General features: G+C 40.1%; 1 protein-coding gene across 2 annotated transcripts in view; it reads left to right on the forward strand.

Moving 5' to 3' along the window:
* LOC101746640 (TATA-binding protein-associated factor 172) overlaps positions 1-19,867 on the forward strand; it is a 63,933-nt gene extending 44,066 nt beyond the window's left edge. Inside the window, exons 15-34 of one of the 2 annotated variants that reach the window (XM_038016718.2) lie at positions 181-266; positions 893-1,024; positions 1,346-1,476; positions 1,785-1,881; positions 2,274-2,416; positions 3,060-3,278; positions 3,869-3,984; positions 4,700-4,830; positions 5,677-5,824; positions 6,578-6,807; positions 7,605-7,737; positions 8,270-8,505; positions 9,357-9,537; positions 10,359-10,654; positions 11,050-11,223; positions 11,650-11,826; positions 13,573-13,721; positions 14,236-14,494; positions 15,236-15,411; positions 16,033-19,867. In XM_038016718.2, coding sequence (XP_037872646.2) covers positions 181-266; positions 893-1,024; positions 1,346-1,476; positions 1,785-1,881; positions 2,274-2,416; positions 3,060-3,278; positions 3,869-3,984; positions 4,700-4,830; positions 5,677-5,824; positions 6,578-6,807; positions 7,605-7,737; positions 8,270-8,505; positions 9,357-9,537; positions 10,359-10,654; positions 11,050-11,223; positions 11,650-11,826; positions 13,573-13,721; positions 14,236-14,494; positions 15,236-15,411; positions 16,033-16,279 — 3,461 coding nt within the window. In that variant the 3' untranslated portion in view covers positions 16,280-19,867. Of the gene's footprint in view, positions 1-180; positions 267-892; positions 1,025-1,345; positions 1,477-1,784; positions 1,882-2,273; positions 2,417-3,059; positions 3,279-3,868; positions 3,985-4,699; positions 4,831-5,676; positions 5,825-6,577; positions 6,808-7,604; positions 7,738-8,269; positions 8,506-9,356; positions 9,538-10,358; positions 10,655-11,049; positions 11,224-11,649; positions 11,827-13,572; positions 13,722-14,235; positions 14,495-15,235; positions 15,412-16,032 lie in introns of those variants that run through there. The other variant, XM_062673445.1, reaches the window with a different exon arrangement.
* The last annotated feature ends 510 nt before the right edge of the window (positions 19,868-20,377 follow it).

The raw sequence follows: 20,377 nt of genomic DNA on the forward strand, positions 1-20,377 counted from the left end.
TTTTTCCTACCTAAAATACCATATCAACGTCACCGGGTTAGTAGGTGAGCTCACGAGACTCAAACCTATCGTTAACACCACCGTTAACGTAAAAACCACCGGATCGGAAACGCGACCCACTGAGAAAATAATAAAATAAAAAGCTTTAATATACAAAATTATGGTGTGTCTGGTCGCCAGGGCACCTGTCGTGCTACCTGGTGCAGCCCGCGCCCGGCATCGACTACACGGCGGAAGAAGAGAGCCCCATCGACTGTTACGTGAAGGTATGTGCGCCGATATTTGAGTATTCTTCGACGTTAGATTTGAACAGTCCAGTTTATAAGATCATTTAAACTTTTCCCTTATTAATGTAAATGAATAGATTAACTTACTTGAGACCTTAGGACTTATATCTCAAGATTAACTTACTTGAGACCTTAGAACTTATATCTCAAGATTAACTTACTTGAGACCTTAGAACTTATATCTCAAGGTGGGTGGCGCATTTACGTTGTGGATGTCCATGGGCTCCAGTAACCACTTGACACCAGGTGGGCTGTGAGCTCGTTCACCCTTCTAAGCAATAAAACAAAAAAACTTCCGGTCTAAACTGTAAGTCGAGCAATGACTGGATTCCATAGACAATGTAATGTGCAGACAATTCGAAGCTTAAATCACATTATTAACGCCAACTCCCATTTTCTGTCCGGGCTATCAATTTTATCTTAAACAAATAGGAAGAAATACTCGGCCGCTAAAAATGTTTCCTTTGAGCGACTTCATAATATTGTTGTAGTGTTTTTGGGGATTTTTATTAACGGACCTCTAAGAAATCAAAACATTACAATATGAGACGATGAACAGTTGACACGAATTCAATTCGAACCTAAGATGGTAATGACGTTTCCAGGTGATGGTGGTGTACCTCCGCTCGGGCAGCGCCCTGCAGCGCCTGGTGGCCAGCCTCGTAGTGTCGGCCTGGGCGCGCCACACGCGGCGCCGCGGCCTCTACCCGCCCCCCGCCCCGCGCCCCGCACACCCGGTACGTCATCACTCGCAGCCCTCTACTCTACTCCAACCAAAAGTCACTAACGACAAACATTACTGATGGTAGGACCTCTTGTGAGTCCGCGCGGGTAGGTACCACCACCCTGCCTATTTCTGCCGTGAAGCAGTAATGCGTTTCGGTTTGAAGGGTGGGACAGCCGTTGTAACTATACTGAGACCTTAGATCTTCTATCTCGAGTTGGGTGGTGCATTTACGTTGTAGATGTCTATGGGCTCCAGTAACCACTTAACACCAGGTGGGCTGTGATCTCGTCTACACATGTAAGCAATAAAAAAAAATATTAATGCGTTCCAGGATGAAGAGAAAGATGAAAATTATGAAACGAACGACATATCAAAGCTGGCTCCGGCGTCGCTGGTGTCCACCCTGCACACGGCGCTCAACCAGGCGCTGTACTATGACGAGGTGGCTCTCAACTGCAACAGGCGAGTAGACGCTGCTCCGACACGAGCATCCTGCGCGTAACCGACCTAGGACTTGAATGTATTATTGGTGTCACGAAAAACGTAACCATAATAAAGAGTCAGTGGCGGAAATACCTTACTGCCATTTAATTTATATTAGAGAGCTTATTTTTCGTTTTTTAGTTAGTATTTTTCATGCAGCAAATAAAAGAAATTCTATACGGAATTGAGTTCCTATCTGGATTATATTTTTGACAAGTTCTGTTTTAATTACAAAATAAGATGAATAAATATTGATGTTCATAATAATTTTATCGCGTTGCTTATAGGATACTCCAAGAGGCAAGAGATTTTTTGGCGACCTTGAAACATTACAAGTTACCAGTTGACGGTGAGGAGTTCAACAATATTGTGAGATTGGAACAGGTACGTCCCAAATTAGTCATTCGTTTAATTCTAAATAAGCATATCTCTTTGTGTCTTAAACGACTTAATGTTGTTACGCCGGTAAGAGTAATACCATCTGTCATGAAATAGCAGAAACAAATATCAAAAGGACTATTATAGTAATATCGAATACGCCGTCTATTATCAAATAGCGGAAACTCATATCGAAGCGGAAGAAGTGAATTGCGAATTAAGTGTTCCTTAAGTGTTTTAAGTGTTGAATATTTTTTAATTTGTACTTTGGTGAAAGTTTTATTTATCCACGCGCGCGTAACAACAGCTTAAAGCATAGTGCGGTCGATACTAATACAGGGTACAGTTATATTTGTTTTGTGTAAGTAGTTAACGAGTAGGGTGCGTGCGTGCGGCAGGTGGTGCAGCTGACGGGCGCCGCGCAGGGCATGGTGAGCCGCATGAAGCCCAAGCGAGCCGCGCCCGCGCTGGACGAGCGCCGCCGCGCGCTGCGGGCCGCCGCCGCGCACACGCACGCCATGCACGCCGCGCTCGCCGTCGCGTACGTACCCCGCCACCGCAGATCAACACATTACACTTGAAAATTAATACGAACAGTATTCGTTGACAAAGTTAAACGTTATTACACTATAAACCAAGACAATAAAGTTAAAAATACACGAAATTTAAGGAGACCAACACCTGAACGTTGATCGGGAATTAATTAACCTTACCAACTACTAGCGGCCCGCTCCGGCTTCGCTCGGGTCTTTAACAAAATTGAAAATTATAAAGGTAGTTTGAATAATTATTATTATTTTAGTGAACTTTTATTTTCGTAACATTATTGGAGTTTTAGTAAGGATCCCTAATTTTTTAAAAAAAGACTATAGCCTATGTCACTCGGTGAAAGGTAGCTTCCAAACAGTGAAAGAATTTTTGAAATTAGTTCCGTAGTTTCGGAGTCTATTCAATACAAACAAATCTTTCCTCTTTATAATATTAGTATAGACGAGCTTAAGTATTACATTATTGTAATTAAAATGAGAAGATTGAAATTGTAATATTGTAAAATATCACATACCAACAATGTAACGTAAATTCTTACATTCGAACCTTTGATCCTGATTTTTAGCTAATTTGGATTTGATGAGTTCTGATAAACAATAAAAAAATTATAATATACTCATAAAAACGTTTCGCAGGGTTCAAGCTGCCATAGCGGGAGCCTGCGCGAATCTCCATTGCCTGCCAGAGAAACTGAACCCAGTGGTGAGGCCCCTGATGGAGAGCATTAAGAAGGAATGGTGTGAGGAACTTCAGGCGAATTCGGCGAAAACACTGGCGACGCTTTTGGCGCAGCTCGCAGACCGGGACCCCTGCCCTAATAATAAAGTGCTGATTAATTTGAAGGCCTTTCTCAGGTAATTTTATCGAGTTATTGTTGTTTCCATCAAACATTACAGTTATTAATTACAATATTACAACATTACAATAATTAACTTAACTTACTACACTTAACAATCTTGCGTTGTGGTTTGAACGATGGGATAACTATTATGCAATATAACTGAGACTGATCTCGTGTGTGCGCGATGTGCGGCGATGTTGCGTTGTCTGTGCTTTGCAGGCGGTTTTTTTTTATTGCATAGATAGGTGGACGGGCTCAGAGCCCACCTGGTATTAAGTGGTTACCTGAGCCCATAGACATCTACAGCGTAAATGCCGCAATCCACTTTAAGATATGAATTCTATATTTACAACGTATAGTTAAAACTGGTGCCCCGCCCTTCAAACCAAAACGCATCATTGCTTCACGGCAGAAATAGGTAGGGTGGTAGTAACTACCCGAGCGGACTCACAAGAGGTCCCACAACCAGTAATAGTCTCTAGCAGCCACTGAAGTTCAATTGAACCTCGAGCTCTTCTGCTCCGCTAGTTTTTGCTTTTGCGATAAGTAGCCAGTTCTGTGCCCGGTGGCCAGGCAGAGACGTAATTATACTTTGTGATGCAGATGCGACCCGGAGGTGACGCCGCGTGTGTCCTTGGAGCGCGTAGAGGAGGGCGGCGAGGACGGCAGCGGGGACTCCGCCGGGGAGGGACGCCACACGCGCCCTCTCGGACCGCACTGTGAGTACATAACTATCTAGATAATGCTCCAAATTGAAACGATCACATAAAAGTTTCTACGTTATTTATATTACCCTCACGCGGGTCTCTCGCAATAACCTCAACATTAAAAACATCGGTAACACCACAACTCTAAAACTGACCTGAGCGGACAACTCAGTTAGTGATTTTTTTTTATTGCTTAGATAGGTGAATGAGCTCACAGCCCACCTGGTGTCAAGTGGTTACTGGAGCCCATAGACATTTGCGACGTAAATGCGCCATCTACCTTGAGATATTAGTCCTAAGGTCTCAGTATAGTTACAACGGCTGCCCTGTCCTTCAAACCGAAACGCATTACTGCTTCACCACAGAAATAGGCAGGGTGGTGGTACTTACCTGTGCGGTCTCCCAAGAGGTCCTACCACCAGTAATTACGCAAATTATAATTTTGCGGGTTTGATTTTTATTAAACGATGTCACCGTGGAAGTCAATCGTGAACATTTGTTGAGTACGTATTTCATTAGAAAAATTGGTACCCGCCTGGGAATCGAACACCGGTGCATCGCTCAACACGAATGCACCGGACGTATTTATCCTTTAGGCCACGACGACTGCCAATATACTCTACAACTGCCTTAAAGGACAGTTAAATAATTGTTTGAGTTATGCTGTGGTGAACCGGAGACGAGGTCTACGTCCAGCGATGGTTGATGTTGGCACGTGATGTTCCAGTGGACAAGTACAACGGCATCCTGACGCTGCGGGAGCTCCAGCGCAGCGCCGACCGCGCCGCCCCCCGCCGCGGCCGCCCCCCCGCCGCCGCGCACCTCGACCTGGACTCGCTGCTCGACAACGAGGACGAGGTAGCTGCTTGTAGCAATCATACTCTGAACAGCTAGAAACATGTCTTAACGATCAATTTAATTTGTTAATCAATGAGCAAACAAACCTACCAATATTTATTATCTCATCATCATCATTATCCTGCCCTTATCCCAGTCACCTGGGGTCGGCGTAACACGTTTTCTCCTTCCATACTCTTCTATCATATACCATTTCTTCGCTCACTCCCCTCTTACCCATATCGTCTTTCACGCAAAACATCCCAAGTGGTGGTAAAATTTAGTTTCCCTAAAACTCGAGAACGGCTGGACCGATTTGGTTAATTGGTTAATAATATGTTATATGTTAAATATTGTAACGCATGTTTTTGAGCGTAATAATTATTAATAATAGTGATGTAGTTTTGAGGTCAATTATATACGTCATAGTAAATCGCATTTTGGTCCTCACGATACAGGCTATGCCTAGTGTGAGGATCATTGGTTAATTTTATATTGTTGATGCCATCTGCGTAATCTCTCAGCTTGTTAAATATGTAAATAGTATTCTAGGTCATGATTTAAGAGTTTATGTAGTAAATAAAGAAATTATTATTATTATTATTAATTTTGGTCTTGAATTATTTGTAGAAGTCCAGAGAAGGTTTAAAAGGTAGATAAATATGAAAATGCTCGGAATTAAATAAAAAATTTTGTTTTTCCTTTGAAGTTTCCCTCGTCGGACGGATTCCTTTTGTTTGTTTTAAGTTTATTTTATTCAAAAGTTTAGGTCTTTTATTTATCGATTGAGGCACTACCAAGTCTGCCGGGTCAGCTAGTATGAAATAAAAATGAATATATAATTTGACATTTATTATTTTATTGTAGGCTAGAAAGCTACTTAGAATACAAAGACGAGGCGCGACATTGGCGCTCGTCAGCCTGACGGAACACTTTGGAGACTCACTGCCGCAGAAACTACCCAAGCTGTGGGAGTTTATCACACAACCTTTCGAAAGGGTCCTGACTGACGCCGGTGAGATGCTTACATTTTGTTTTGAAGGTTCATAGTTCCTTCATATTTTCAGCGTACTATTATACATTCGATTACTTGTTAGTTGTTACCTGTATAGCAAATAGCAATAGATTTTATTTCAAAAGTATGTCGGAGAAACCACATTATTAATACTATCGTCAGACATCGTAGGGGCGAATAGGGTAATCGAGTTAAGATAAATATTGAGTACACCAATCACGTTTGTTGTCTTACAACAATTTAGAAATCCTCTCTTGACGTTAGTAAACGATAACGAATGACAGTTCTTAAGACGGAGGCACCGCTCTCCAAGAAGGCTGGTTGGTAATGTGATGGCGTCTACGCGCCTCCATCGGCTGGGCTCTGTCGTAGCACGAAGTTAGCCGAGTTCCGACGATACCGCAATCGTGTTGACATTCGTGCTGCGTTTCGTGTAGCTACCAAACTAATGACCATCTTCGACAAGTATATTCTTTTTTTTTATTGCTTAGGTGGATGGACGAGCTCACAGCCCACCTGGTGTTAAGTGGTTACTTTAGCCCATAGAAATCTACGAGGTAAATGCGCCACCCACCTTGAGATATAAGTTCTAAGGTCTCAGTATAGTTACGACGGTTGCCCCACCCTTCACACCGAAACGCATTAGTGCTTCACGGCAGAAATAGGCAGGGTGGTGGTACCTTCCCGTGCGGACTTACAAGAGGTCCTACCACCAGTAATAATTATACTCATAAGCAATGGTTACTTGACCAGAATTGGAGAGCATGGACGTGGAGGGTGCCGAGGAGCTGATCTCCCGGCTGCAGGTGTTCGAGGCGGTGTGCGGGCGCGCGGGGGGCGGCGTGCGGGCGGCGCGCGCGGCCGCCGTGTGCTGCGGGTACACGCGCGCGCCCTACACCGCGCTGCGGCACATGGCGGCGCGCGCACTCGCCGCGCTCGCACGCACCGCGCACCCGCACGTCATGCACGCCATCATCGATCAGGTATATTGTAAATGCGTTGTGTAATATTTATATAATAGCCGACCTACGATCGACTAGCCGACCCGGCAAACTTCGTAGTGCATCAATAGATAAATAAAAGACCTAAACTTTAGTATAAAATAAACTTAAAACAAACAAAAGGAATCCATCCGACGGGGGACACGTCAAAGAAAAAACAAAATTGTTATTTTTATTTAATTCCGACCATTTTCATGTTTATTTAACTTTTAACCCTTTTCTGGACTTCCACAAATCATTCAAGACCAAAATTAGCCAAATCGCATCAGCCGTTCTCGAGTTTTAGCGAGACTAACGAACAGCAATTCATTTTTACATATACAGATATGCTTTATATAATTAATAAACTCACAATGCTCTATAATTAATCTCTGATTTGCATGAAATAAACGCGTTCAAGTCGTAATATTTGCCAACCCACAGCTGCCGAGCTGAGTCATTCACTTATAAGATCTAAAACAGAATCTAATACGAAAGTACAGTTTTAGTGTCAGTCCTTATAATGTCAGTTGAAAATTATTTAAGATTAATTATTATAATTTTTTTTATTGCTTAGATAGGTGGTGGTATCTACCCGCGCGGACTCATAAGAGGTCCTACCACCAGTAATTTATTAGAATTGCTCTAAAATAAGTTTGAACGACCTTTAAATGATACCATCAAAATACTCCAAAAGAAAAACGTAAAGAGATCTGTAAATAAAGCGATTTCACAAAAAGTGTATCAGATGGATTGTATGACGCGTGTGTGGTCATGTGTACAAGTCCGCGTGTGTGCAGCTGGTGCCGGCGCTGGGCGAGGCGGGCGGGGAGCGAGTGCGGTGCGGCGCGGCGGAGGCGCTGGCGCGGCTGGTGGACGCCCTGCAGCTGCAGCTCGTGCCCTACATCGTGCTGCTCGTCATCCCGCTGCTCGGTAACCACCCTCCACTCATATATCTATACATCTATCATACATCTAGAGCGTAGCTTATTAGTGCTTTATCAAGTATACACATTTTAATAAAGCACTAATAAATTACACACTAGAACAGGGGCTCCCAAACCTATTTTGTCTACTGCCCACTTTGAGAATAAATTATTATTTAGCGCCCCCATTTTTTCACCTACTTAAAAACCACTATAGTAAGAGCTCAGTCGGTGTCTAAGAGTCCTCCTAGATGAAATTAAAACCCGCCTCCCAAGCCTCTACACAACGCCCCCTTTTATTTCCTGGGTCTCTTACCGCCCCCCTTTATACCTGCAGTGCCCACAAGGGGGTATTATCGCCCACTTTGAGAAAAGCTGCTCTAGAAGATTTTTATCAGCGTTTTTATAAATGGATCTTGCAAATTTCAAATTCAAATTTACTTCTTTATCTCTTCTTTGCCCTACTCTACACAGATTTAAACTAAATAGACAGAGCAGTTGATAATAAAGTTACTAAAAATGATCGTTTGATCGGACAGGTCGTATGAGCGACCACAGCGAGGCCGTCCGCATGATGTCGACCCGTTGCTTCGCGACCCTGATCCAGCTGATGCCGCTAGAGGGCGCCGTGCCCGAGCCGCCCGACCTGGCCCCCGCGCTGCGCGACCGCATACGTCACGACAAGAACTTTCTGGAACAACTCTTCAACCCCAAATCGATCAAGGACTATAAAATCCCCGTGCCGCTCTCCGCCGAGTTACGCTCCTATCAACAGGTCTGTTTAATTCATTAAACCAGTACGAGAGAGAACAAACTCTAGCCGCCGCACCGTGCAATGTTTCGTTAGAAGTATTTTCCGCGAATTTATCTTTTTTTTAATTGCTTAGATTGGTGGACGAGCTCACAGCCCACCTGGCGTTAAATGGTTACTGGAGCCCATAGACATCTACTACGTAAATGCGCAACCCACCTTGAAATATAAATTCTAAGGTCTACCCCACCCTTCAAACTAAAACGCATTACTACTTCACTAATCCGGTGGTAGATTCTGTTTTTTTTAAGGGATTTTATGACTTGTTATCTAAGACCTTTAGGTAATGTCTTATTTTAATTTATATTGTTATTTTTATGAAAAATGATATTATGGAGTGAGATGAAATGAAATGAATATGATTAATTTGTGACATTAATCAACTGGGATGAAATTAAATGAAATGATATAGGATGACATATAATCTCAGTAAAATGTTGGTCATTTACTGAGATTTTTACAGTGGGCTTTTTGGAGGATCTCTAGAAACTACGTCCAGCGGCTTTGTTTCATTTTCCCACATTTGTGCACTTTGACAGATATGAAACAGTTAATAAACCACCGTTATTACATATTTAAATCTGAAGAAACACTAAATAGACAAAATAAAACAAATCACACAACTTCACACCTCGCGTTCCCGCCAAAAAGTCTGGTAGATTCGACGAAGCACTGCTCTTGCTAGGGTTCGTGTTAGCAACGTCGTCAGGTTTGAGCCCCGCGAGCTCACCTACTAGTTTAAAATAGCCTCTCAAGGCTCTCAGCTTAGGTAGGAAAAATAATAATAATAATGGAGCGTGTGTCGCTGGCGGCAGGCGGGCGTGAACTGGCTGCGGTTCCTGTACGAGTACAAGTTGCACGGCGTGCTGTGCGACGACATGGGGCTGGGCAAGACGCTGCAGTCCATAGCCGTGGTGGCGGGCTCGCACTGGGAGGGCGCCGCCGCGCGGGCGCACGCGCTGCCCTCGCTCGTCGTCTGCCCCCCCACACTCACAGGTCTTTCTAAATGTTTCATTACCTTTTAATTTGTTAACGAGGATGATCCACCTTACATTGAGCGGTAGGAGACACCCCATAGATACCAGAAATTGAACCTGGCTACTCTGAGAAATAAATACACACTCATCAATACAATTTAAAATAGATATAAATTTGATTTTCGATGATGACCTGTGTTCATTGACTAAAATCGCATCAGCGTAAAAACAGCTTACCATTTAAACTACAAGCGGTGCTAACCTATTTGGGCTCACAATAATGTTGTGACACCTGTTGATGTTAAAGCTAACAGTAACATTTAAGATTTATTTATTTATTGCTTAAGTGGTTACCAGAGCCCATAGACATCTACAACGTAAATGCCGCCACCCACCTTGAGATATAAGTTCTAAAGTCTCAGTATAGTTACAACGACTGCCCCACCCTTCAAAACGAAACACACTAGTGCTTCACGACAGAAATGGGAGGGGTGGTGGTACCTACCCGTGCGGACTCATAAGATGCCGTACCACCAGTAATTACACAAAAATTATAATTTTGTGTGTTTGATGTTTACTACACGATTTTATTCCTGCACCGTGGAAGTCAATAGAGAACATTTGATAAATACGTATTTCATTAGATAAGTTTGTACTTGCCAGCGGGATTCGAACAGCGGTGCATCGCTATCTAACCTAAAATATCGTAGATACGAATGTACCGGTCGCCTTATCTTTTAGGCCACGACGACTTCAAGTCACCAAGTCAACTTCAAGAGTCCATTAAATCGATGCCTACATTTTATCACCTTAAAACATTTCACGTCTATATATTTCCAGGTCACTGGGTGTTCGAAGTAAACAAGTTCATACCTTCGAAGATCCTCAGGCCGCTGCAGTACGTGGGGCCGCCGGCTGAACGGGAGAAGCTTCGGCATCAAGTGAAGTACCACAACTTCATCGTCGCCTCGTACGACATCGTCAGGAAGGACATAGACTTCTTCAGCAGCATCAGGTGGAACTACTGCGTTCTGGACGAGGGACACGTTATCAAAAATGACAAGACGAAGGCTTTCAAAGCCATTAAAATGCTGATAGCCAACCATAGGTTGATACTATCCGGAACACCTATTCAGGTTAATTGGCTTTATGTTTTATTTAATATTATGTGAAACATGCAAAGATAATGAGTAGAGTGGTCGTCTATTGGCACATTCATGACTGAACCTGTGCAATCAGAAACATGCCTCAGATGCTTGGTAATATACAAGTATCATCAAAGTCAATGAAGCCAATCGATAATATTTTTTAAATACACTGTAAAAGTCGTTCGTGAACACGTGTTAAGAACCTATTTTTTATATTTGAATAGGCTACGATAGCTTTAACCATAGTGGCTTATTATTAATGGGAAGCGCTTCATTTTTTATTTCTTTTCAGTTCTATTAATCTGTACTGATCTTTTGATTTTACTCAGCCGTGCGACAAAGCTGTTATAAAAGTTAAGTAACGAGTGTCGCGTGTTGAACAGAACAACGTGCTGGAGCTGTGGTCGCTGTTCGACTTCTTGATGCCGGGCCTGCTGGGCACCTCGCGCGAGTTCACGGCGCGCTACTCGCGGCCCATCCTCGCCGCCCGCGACCCCCGCGCCTCCCCGCTGCAGCTGCAGGCCGGCGCGCTCGCCTGCGAGGCGCTGCACAGGCAGGTAACTGCACCTCTTTTTCCTACCTAAGCTGATGATAGCCTTGAGAGGCTACTTCAGCGTAACCTTAACTAGTAGGTGAGCTCGCGGGGCTTCAAACCTGACGACGTTGCTAACACGAACCCTAGCTACTCCTCCTCTACCACCTCTACCACCGGATCGGAAACGCGACTCACTGAGAAGATCCGGCGAGAAACATAGTGGGCAGCTGCACCGACCCTGTACTACTTGTACTACTGCCCATCCCAGACCGTCAATAAAGATTATAGAAGGATTACCTAGGTGCTTTTTTCGCGAACATCGAGTTTTCTAAGTGATGCCGAATCGCATGCATTTTCGTGACAATGCCGAATCGAAAGCCTTTTCGTGACAATACATGAATATCATGGAACCCTATAAAATAAATGAAAAATATATTTCCGATCTCAGGTGCTACCGTTCCTGTTGAGGCGTGTTAAAGAAGATGTACTGAAGGAGCTTCCACCGAAGATAACGCAGGACTATTACTGCGAGCTCAGCCCCCTACAGCGATGCCTGTACGAGGACTTCTCGAGAGACCACGTGCCGCAGGACATCACTAGCACTAGTCACACACACGTATTTCAGGTAATATGCTGCTATTATTATACAAGATTTAAATAAATTTACTGTTGATAATGTACTCCTTAAGTCAGAAATACTTCAGAGGAATAGGGACAAAATTGTTTAAATTTTTTTTTAAATCAGCAATCGCCTCTAAAACAATAGTATATATATAACCTATGGTACTATATATATACTTACTTGTGTTGTGACTGAAACGCTACTATATGATACTATACTTACTGGTGGTAGGACCTCTTGTGAGTCCGAGCGGGTAGGTATAATAGCCGGCAAACTTCTTGAGCATTTGTTGACGTAGTGGGGGTAAGTTTGCGCATGGTACACTCACGTGCAAAAACATTATTTACTCTGCGTCATAATGCAATTAAATTATTAAAATCAACATATGTATTTATTTATATATTTATTAGAACATCAACAAAAAATATAGGTATAATAATTGTAATAATTTAATCTTGGGGTAAAATAGATATTCCTTCTATTAAGTCAAAACTAGAGCTGTTGCCAGGTCTTGGTTCAGTTGAAGCGAAGCTGGTATTTGTAATTTTTTTTTCGTTATCATAATCTTGACCATCATCATCATCACTGTTTTCATCACCCGAGTCGCCATCATCGTGATGAGTCGACATAGGGCTCATCGGTGTAGTTTACAACTCGGTCGTTCGATCTTCTTTTTCGTCTATAATTAATTATTTTTTTAAGATATTCGATTCGTAGTAATCGAATGTTACTTTTTTCAATTACCAGCTTCTGATTATTTTCTGTTTTTTTTTTCATCTGAAGCCTAGCTCTTTCATAATTCGTCGTAAACTTCATTCCGAGCCATTAAAATGTATATCTTCTTTAAATTTTTCGAAACCTTTCTACGGTACGGAGTTTCGCTGCTTGTTATGTAGTTATTATGATTACATCTTTTTATTACAGATTGAACGAAACTATCCATTCCGGTAACTTTCTTCTTCCCTGATCTTTTCTTACCCGGAGTCCCAAACACGGCGAGCAAGCCAGAGCCTTTAGCTTCGTTAATAATGCACCTAACAGTACTCACTGATGTTTTTGTTGCTTCCGAAGTCTGTTTTACTTTTTCCATATCATTCTACCCCTGTTTTATAATGAAGCAATATACGTCGTACACAATTTTTCTACCCTTTCTTTTGATTACTATACCAGTTTGTCGCGGCATAGTGTATTTTTTATAAAAAATCAACAAACGCTCAACAAATAGCAATGGCAACAAAGTCAACAAGCAATTATAACAAATAACTTAACGATTAATAACGATAGATTTTTCACTGTACGCAAGCGTACTTTTGGGAGCAAGCGGAACGAGGGCGCGGTGCGGGACGCAAGGTTCGACTGATCTACCAATAACGCGCTCGATACGATTTCCCCTGCCGTCGCGCCTCACCCTCACCACCAAAGTGATCTAAAATTCGGTTCTGCGCAGTCAAGGTCATTTGCTCACGATGTTTGCCGGTTACTATACCACCGCCCTGCCTATTTCTGCCGTGAAGCAGTTATGCGTTTCGGTTTGAAGGGCGGGGCAGCCGTTGAAATTATACTTGAGACTTTAGAGCTTATATTTCAAGGTGGGTGGCGCATTTACGTTGTAGATGTCTATGGGCTCCAGTAACCACTTAACACCAAGTGGGCTGTGAGCTCGTCCACCCATCTAAGCTATAAAAAAAAAGCAAAAGTGCTACAAAATTTCATTAGTCCTATCGGTAAGTGTACTATTTGTCGTTTCAGGCTCTACATTACCTCCAAAACGTCTGCAACCACCCGAAGCTGGTGTTGACTCCGGACCATCCCGAGGCACAAACCATCGCCAAACAATTGAGAGCGCAAAATTCTAATCTCGACGACATTGAACATTCCGCTAAACTGCCTGCTTTAAAGTTAGTCAACTTATTTATTATTAACATAAGACGTTTCATTAATTAATAGCCACACGCATGTTCATTAATGAGACAATTTATATCTTTGCAATTCAATTATGTGAATTTATGACAATAATCCGTCTCTAAATCGATATTCATAGTTATTATATTTAGATAATTATCTATGTAAGAAATAAAATGGCTTAAAGTTTGATTTTCATCTTGAGTGCAATTTCTTAAGCTTTTCCAATCACATGTTTAGTAGCTATAGTAACTCATAGTACATATTCTAGTTAAGATAACTCGATTGCTATTTTAATTTAAAAATTTGTTAACTTTTACGGTTTAAATGGAGTTTTTTTTTACTTTTGAGTGAGTTTATCCCTGTAGCAGTTAGCGGATGATAAAATGGAAATAAAGAATCGTTTCCTTTAGATATATAAGAATATCAGGAACGAGACTGCTTTATTGCATGTTCCGAACCAACTAAACTTGATACGTATCTTATGAAACATTACGTTTGGTTTCGCAGACAACTGCTCCTCGACTGCGGGATCGGCGCGACGGGGGCGGAGGCCGAGTCCTCGCCGGTCGTGTCGCAACACCGAGCGCTCGTATTCTGTCAACTGAAGAAAATGTTGGACATCGTCGAGAGAGATCTGCTGCTACAGCATCTGCCCTCCGTGACGTACCTGCGGCTCGACGGCTCGGTCCCGCCCCAGCACAGGCACGCCATCGTCACGCGCTTCAACACCGACGTCTCCATTGACTTGTTACTCCTCACGACCGCGGTAAGGGATGACACAACTCGATAACTATTCAGTGGTCGCGTTCATACATGCAGCGTCGACGCTTTTTTTTTACTACCTATGCTGATAGCCGCGAGAGGCTATATCAGCGTAACCTTAACTAGTAGGTGAGCTCACGGGGCTCAAATCTGACGATTTTGCTGACAAAAACCCTAGCCTCCTCCTCTACCACCGGATCGGAAACGCAATCCACTGAGATCCGGCGAGAAACTCAGTGGGCTGTGTCTGAGGGTTAATTTACTCGTCGAGCTCTTAGTCGCAAGCGACGGGTTCGACGAGGACGGTGACCGGCGCTTGTGGTGCCTAAAAGCACCGTTAATGGATCAGGAGGATCCGTGATGACGTGTAGCGTCCAGCCGCTATGGGTGAGACGCCACGTGTATTTGTATCGAGTGAAGCTACTATATAAGTATGTCTTTATTACATATTTATGAACAACTTCCCAATGAAGGTTTAATATAATTTTATAAAAACCAAATCTACTTGTTAGTTAAAGCATAGACAGGTAAGCATACTGACAGACATCTCGGTGTAAAAGATTACCAGAACTCGTAGACATCACAATATAAATGCTAGCAGCACCTACTTTAAATCTGCAAAATAGGTTTTTAAAAAAAGAAAATTTATAGTGGTATGTCTTAATGTGAGTCCCACTAAACTATGTTATGGAATTTCAACTAAATTTGCAAACAATGAAATTTAAACGCATGTTGTATGTTTCAGGTGGGAGGCCTGGGGCTGAATTTAACCGGCGCGGACACTGTGATTTTCGTGGAACACGACTGGAACCCCATGAAGGACCTGCAGGCCATGGACCGAGCTCATCGGATCGGACAAAAGAAAGTTGTTAATGTCTACAGACTCATCACCAGGAATACACTCGAAGAGAAGATAATGGGGTGCATATTATATTTTTTATCAATACGCTTTTATTAGCTTCAGACGTATGTATGTATGTGCGGTAACTTTGAACCTAATTTTGGCTCCCTTCAAAACGTCGGATTAACTCGAAATTTGGTATACTTATTAAGGACCGAAAACAATTCAATATTAAAAAAAATAATTGAAAAAATTTAAATTCAACTAGAAAATGAAAAATAAATAATAGTTTAACAAAACTAACAAAATACGCTTTTATAGAAAATCCAACTAAAAAATAGAAAATAAATTTTAATTAATTTGAATTAAAAATAAGTGTACGAAAAAATGATTTTATTGTAATTAAAATTCATTTTCTATGTTTTAGTTGGATTTTCTATAAAAGAGTATTTTGTTAGTTTAAACTATTTTATATTTTAAAAGTCACTAATGGACTAGCCCCGCATTGTACCATTTACCGTGAAACATTTGTACACCATATGACGAAAACATATTCTACACATTCTACCAGTTGCAACGATAATCATTCAAAAAAAAAAAAAAGTCTCTTGAAAACTATTGAGTTTCGTTTAAAAATAATTCGATAACTATTGATTATCATCTGATTTCTTAATAAATCTACTTTGATATTTGTTTTTCAGGCTACAAAAATTTAAATTGATGACAGCGAACACGGTTATAAGCAGCGAGAACGCGGCCATAGAGACGATGGGCACGGACCAGCTGCTTGACCTGTTCACTCTCAAGCCCGGCCGCTCGCACGACCAGCCCGCCGCCTCCAGGTCCGTGCTGGAGGCGCTGCCCGACCTCTGGGACGACAAACAGTACGAAGAGGAATATGACATGACTAACTTCATCAAGGGATTGAACAAAATGAACGCGCACTAACATTCATCATCATCATCTTCGGCCTTACAGCCCAGGGAGGGCCTTAGCCTGGTCCAGTAAGTCTCTCCAGACTGCTCTGTTCAGGGATTTCTCCTTCCAGTTCCTGACGCCGATAACTTTGAGGTCGCGCTCCACGCCATCCAACCATCGGAGTTTGGGTCTGCCATGACTTCTGCGGCCCTCTGGCTTGCCATCAAGCAGTTGTCTTGGCATTCTGGTATTCTCCATTCATGGTAACATTACCATCGAATTAATTTAAACTTTCAATTCACATAGTGTTTTTGCTGACAGAGATTATACAACAAATCTCTCTCTCTCTCTCGATTTTTTGAAACTGGTACGCTTGCTTAGCCAAATACTTAAAGAGAGTTACTAGTTTGTGCAAGGGAGAACGTAATGTATGTACTATGAACTAATGATAGGACGTAATTCATTATCAGTAATAACTCTTAGATCCATGTACCCATATACTTGATAGCCTGATAATCTATATTATTAATAATTTAATATGTACATCTAAGCTGGATTAAAATCTTGTAGTTCATAATTACTAAATCAGTTTCAAAATGCCCATGATTTAACACTGGTTTAACAATATTAAGTTGATCGTAAAGACAAAAAAGTTAGTATCGTTTTCTCCTATGTTACTCAAGCTTTGGTGTTGTCGATGAAAAAAAAATGGAATCAGTTTTTTAAATATCTATATCGTGACAAAAGAGAAAGTGTGAACATACTATGAATCTAAAGCTTTGTTCCGATATGCGCTGCGAGCGCTGTAGGCTGTGAGGCCAATTTAATATATTGTGAAGCCGTTTCTTTATAGCTAGCATACTGGTTACTGTTTAAAACGGAAAGTAGTACAGTTTTCTGCCATCGAAGTTTTTTGGCGTTGTTTTCACGTCGACAAAAATAAATATTTAAATTTAGTTATTTTTAAAATTTAATTCTAGTTGTTGTCAGCTGAATTAATCGCATTATGAAACCAAGTCGTATACTTTTTAGTAAAAAAAATGTTGGTTTTCAAGCAATGTTAATAACTTAATAACCTAATTATTGAAATGGAGTTATGCACGGTAAAGTAAAAGTAATCCCGTGATCAAAGCACTATATAGAAAATACCAGCAGTGTTCACAGTAGAAAAATGGCGACGATTTATGTCATATATTTCGTTAGGATACACCGCCAATGTATACAGTCGGTCCATAACGGAACGAATTTCTCCGCCAGTGAGTGCACTGACCAGTGCTCCCAGTGTATATTGGAACATATCTTAAATCAGGTGTAGTTGATTCAATTTTTGATCGTTAGGGAAACGTTAGTTTTATTAAAATCACCTAACCGACACATAGTTGCAAATGAAACTAATAAAAACGGGACAAAAACAAGTCTCATAAATATCACTATGTGAATTTATAATGGTCTGTTAAATTATAAATGTGTGTCATAGCGCCTATAACATTATTCCCACGGCATTACTTTATAGCACACATCTGTTATTAGTGAAGTAGAAAGTGATAGTAAATTAAAATCATCAAAATCGCTTTTACGCTTTAATCTCGCGTATTCGAATACTTGGTTATATTTAATTCAATCTACGACACCGAAAACCGAAAAAAATACTAGGAGTTAAATTACATAACCTCAAATAAAAATAAACAAAAAAATATTGAAGTTTTAAAATATTGCTACTACTGGACACTTGACGTCCTCCCTTGAAAAATCTTGGAAGTTGATCGTAGCGCCACCTATCAAATAGTTAGGAACGATTATCTACAAAAAAAGCAACGAAAATAGAGTTCATAATCATCTGGGTGAGGTTCTGAACATCTTTAAAAGAAATAACTTTAACTGAAATACAGCATTACATACTGTTGTAGTTTCACACACGAAACAATTGCTCATAAATAGATTCAATTGTTACAAAGTTTAGTGAAAAATACTCGTACTGAAGAATTATATATCATTAATGGTGTGTTTGTACGTCAATGGTACTATTTCCACACTAAGAACTTTCATCACAATTGGTCGTATGATTTAGGAACGCATAGAACACAAACATACAAACGTTTATAACAAACAAATTACATTTTTATTTCAATAGGTAGAATATAAATATAAAATGATATATTTACATTACAAACTTAGAAAATGTCACATACACAAGTCAATTAATAAACCAATAAACCTGTTGTTGTTTGTGTATATTCTATTTTATATATTATATTAGTGTTAATATGTGCTGTAAGCTTTGAATTGCACAAGGCCCTATTTATAAGACATTGGTAATTTTATTGTTAGACCTCGGGTAGATAATAAATGTATATAATTTTTACTAAGTTTGACTATTCGGTTGCTCTCGATGGTACAGCAGAGCTCCCCTCACAGACTACTAGGTCAAGAAGGATTGCGCGTGAACATGTGCCGTCGATTTTAGTTATCCTTGAATTAAATATTCACTACCGTAATATGGTCGCGTGTGAGTGCTCACGTGCCTCATGCCATGGCCATTGAGATTCTTAATGACACGAATGACGGTTGCGTTTGTTATAAATGACCTCGATGCTGGATCACCATCGTAAATTAAAGATTTTTTTTTAAATGACGATCTTTCAAAGTAGAAAAGAAATTTGGTATTTATTAAGCTAGACTAAAAATACTTGATACCATGGTTAAGTAAATGCTACAGACTACTGGTTTTACTAAAATCCGTTCTGAGATGTCAGTTTATATTTTGTGCACTTTTATGCATACTTTGAAAGTTTGTCACAAACACAAGAGGCTGATTGTTTTTTTGTAGTTTTAAATCTAATTTTGTTAAAGAATATTTCCTTAGTAAATAATTGAAAATTAACATCGATACAAAGTAAATTTTGTAAACTTTAAAATGCTGATATATGTTATCGGATTGATTTATAATGTTCTATTAGTTTTAATATGATATTCCTGATTGTTGACTAAATATTTTATAATTTTGAGTTAATTAATTCACGCTTTTTTTCAAGTTTCTCTTAGTTATCAATTCATAAGTTCATATATCAATAAATTTGGCACAATATATTTCGGATTTTTTTTTTTATGGTTTTACACTTTTGGATACTCAAAAATTTGTTCGCCGTAGAAAACCGTGTTCACAATTTTCTAATTATCCAAATTTTAAATTATAAGATGATTCGCATTTTCAATTTTTCGTGCATAATTCAAACATTCAATTCAAACATAGAGGCATCTGACATATTTCCTCTGAAACTTGAATATTTTTACAAAGTCGATTCACAGTTTGTAATAAAAGTGTTGATGTAGTTAAAAATACTACAGAGTCAAAATCGTAATTTATAAGGGTTTTATTAATTTATAAAACATTACAATATTATTGCTTCGCTATGTATAAGTTCCTTATAAATAAGAAATACCTCACAATTTCTCTACAATTTGTTTGTAAACTTTTAGTTGATTTAAATAGCGTTATAAGTATGAAGTCATTTGTTTTAGTCATTTTTGTGTAGTTTTTAGATTAGCGTGTTTGATTTCGTGTTTTTGTACCTGCATATGTGGAAATAAATTTAATATGAATAAATCTTTAATTTTAAATCGAGTTTTACTGTCTATTCCTTTAAAATTTATCTTGATATTAATAAAAAGTAAGTTCGCCTTGGTATGTCGCAAATTGTGTTTTTCGATTGTCTAAATAATAATAGTACATAATTAAACTGTATTTCAATTAAAACTCACTTTAGGAGTATTCAAATAAAAGGGGAATGACACTGGTGAAATAATTAATTGTCCGAAATGTAAGTCTGGAAAGATCGAATCATACTGAATAAATCCGATGTCGTTTGCAAGGTGATGTTATATCCAAATATGGTTGTATTACATGAAAAACGATTTGAGACGGAATGAGTCTAATCAATTGGGATAGTGTTACATAATGGTTCAGTGGAACTTTTGGAAGAACCCGAGGAGCTACCTCCAGAAGCTTTGTTTCATTTTCTCGTATTGGTGCGATTTCGCAGATGCTAAATAGTTAATAAACCAACGTTATTAAACTTGGAGAAATTCTAAATCAGTTTGAAAAAAATAAAACGACTTACACAATGATTT

The sequence above is a fragment of the Bombyx mori genome, chromosome 17 (assembly GCF_030269925.1).
Source record: "Bombyx mori chromosome 17, ASM3026992v2".
Lineage (NCBI taxonomy): Eukaryota > Metazoa > Arthropoda > Insecta > Lepidoptera > Bombycidae > Bombyx > Bombyx mori.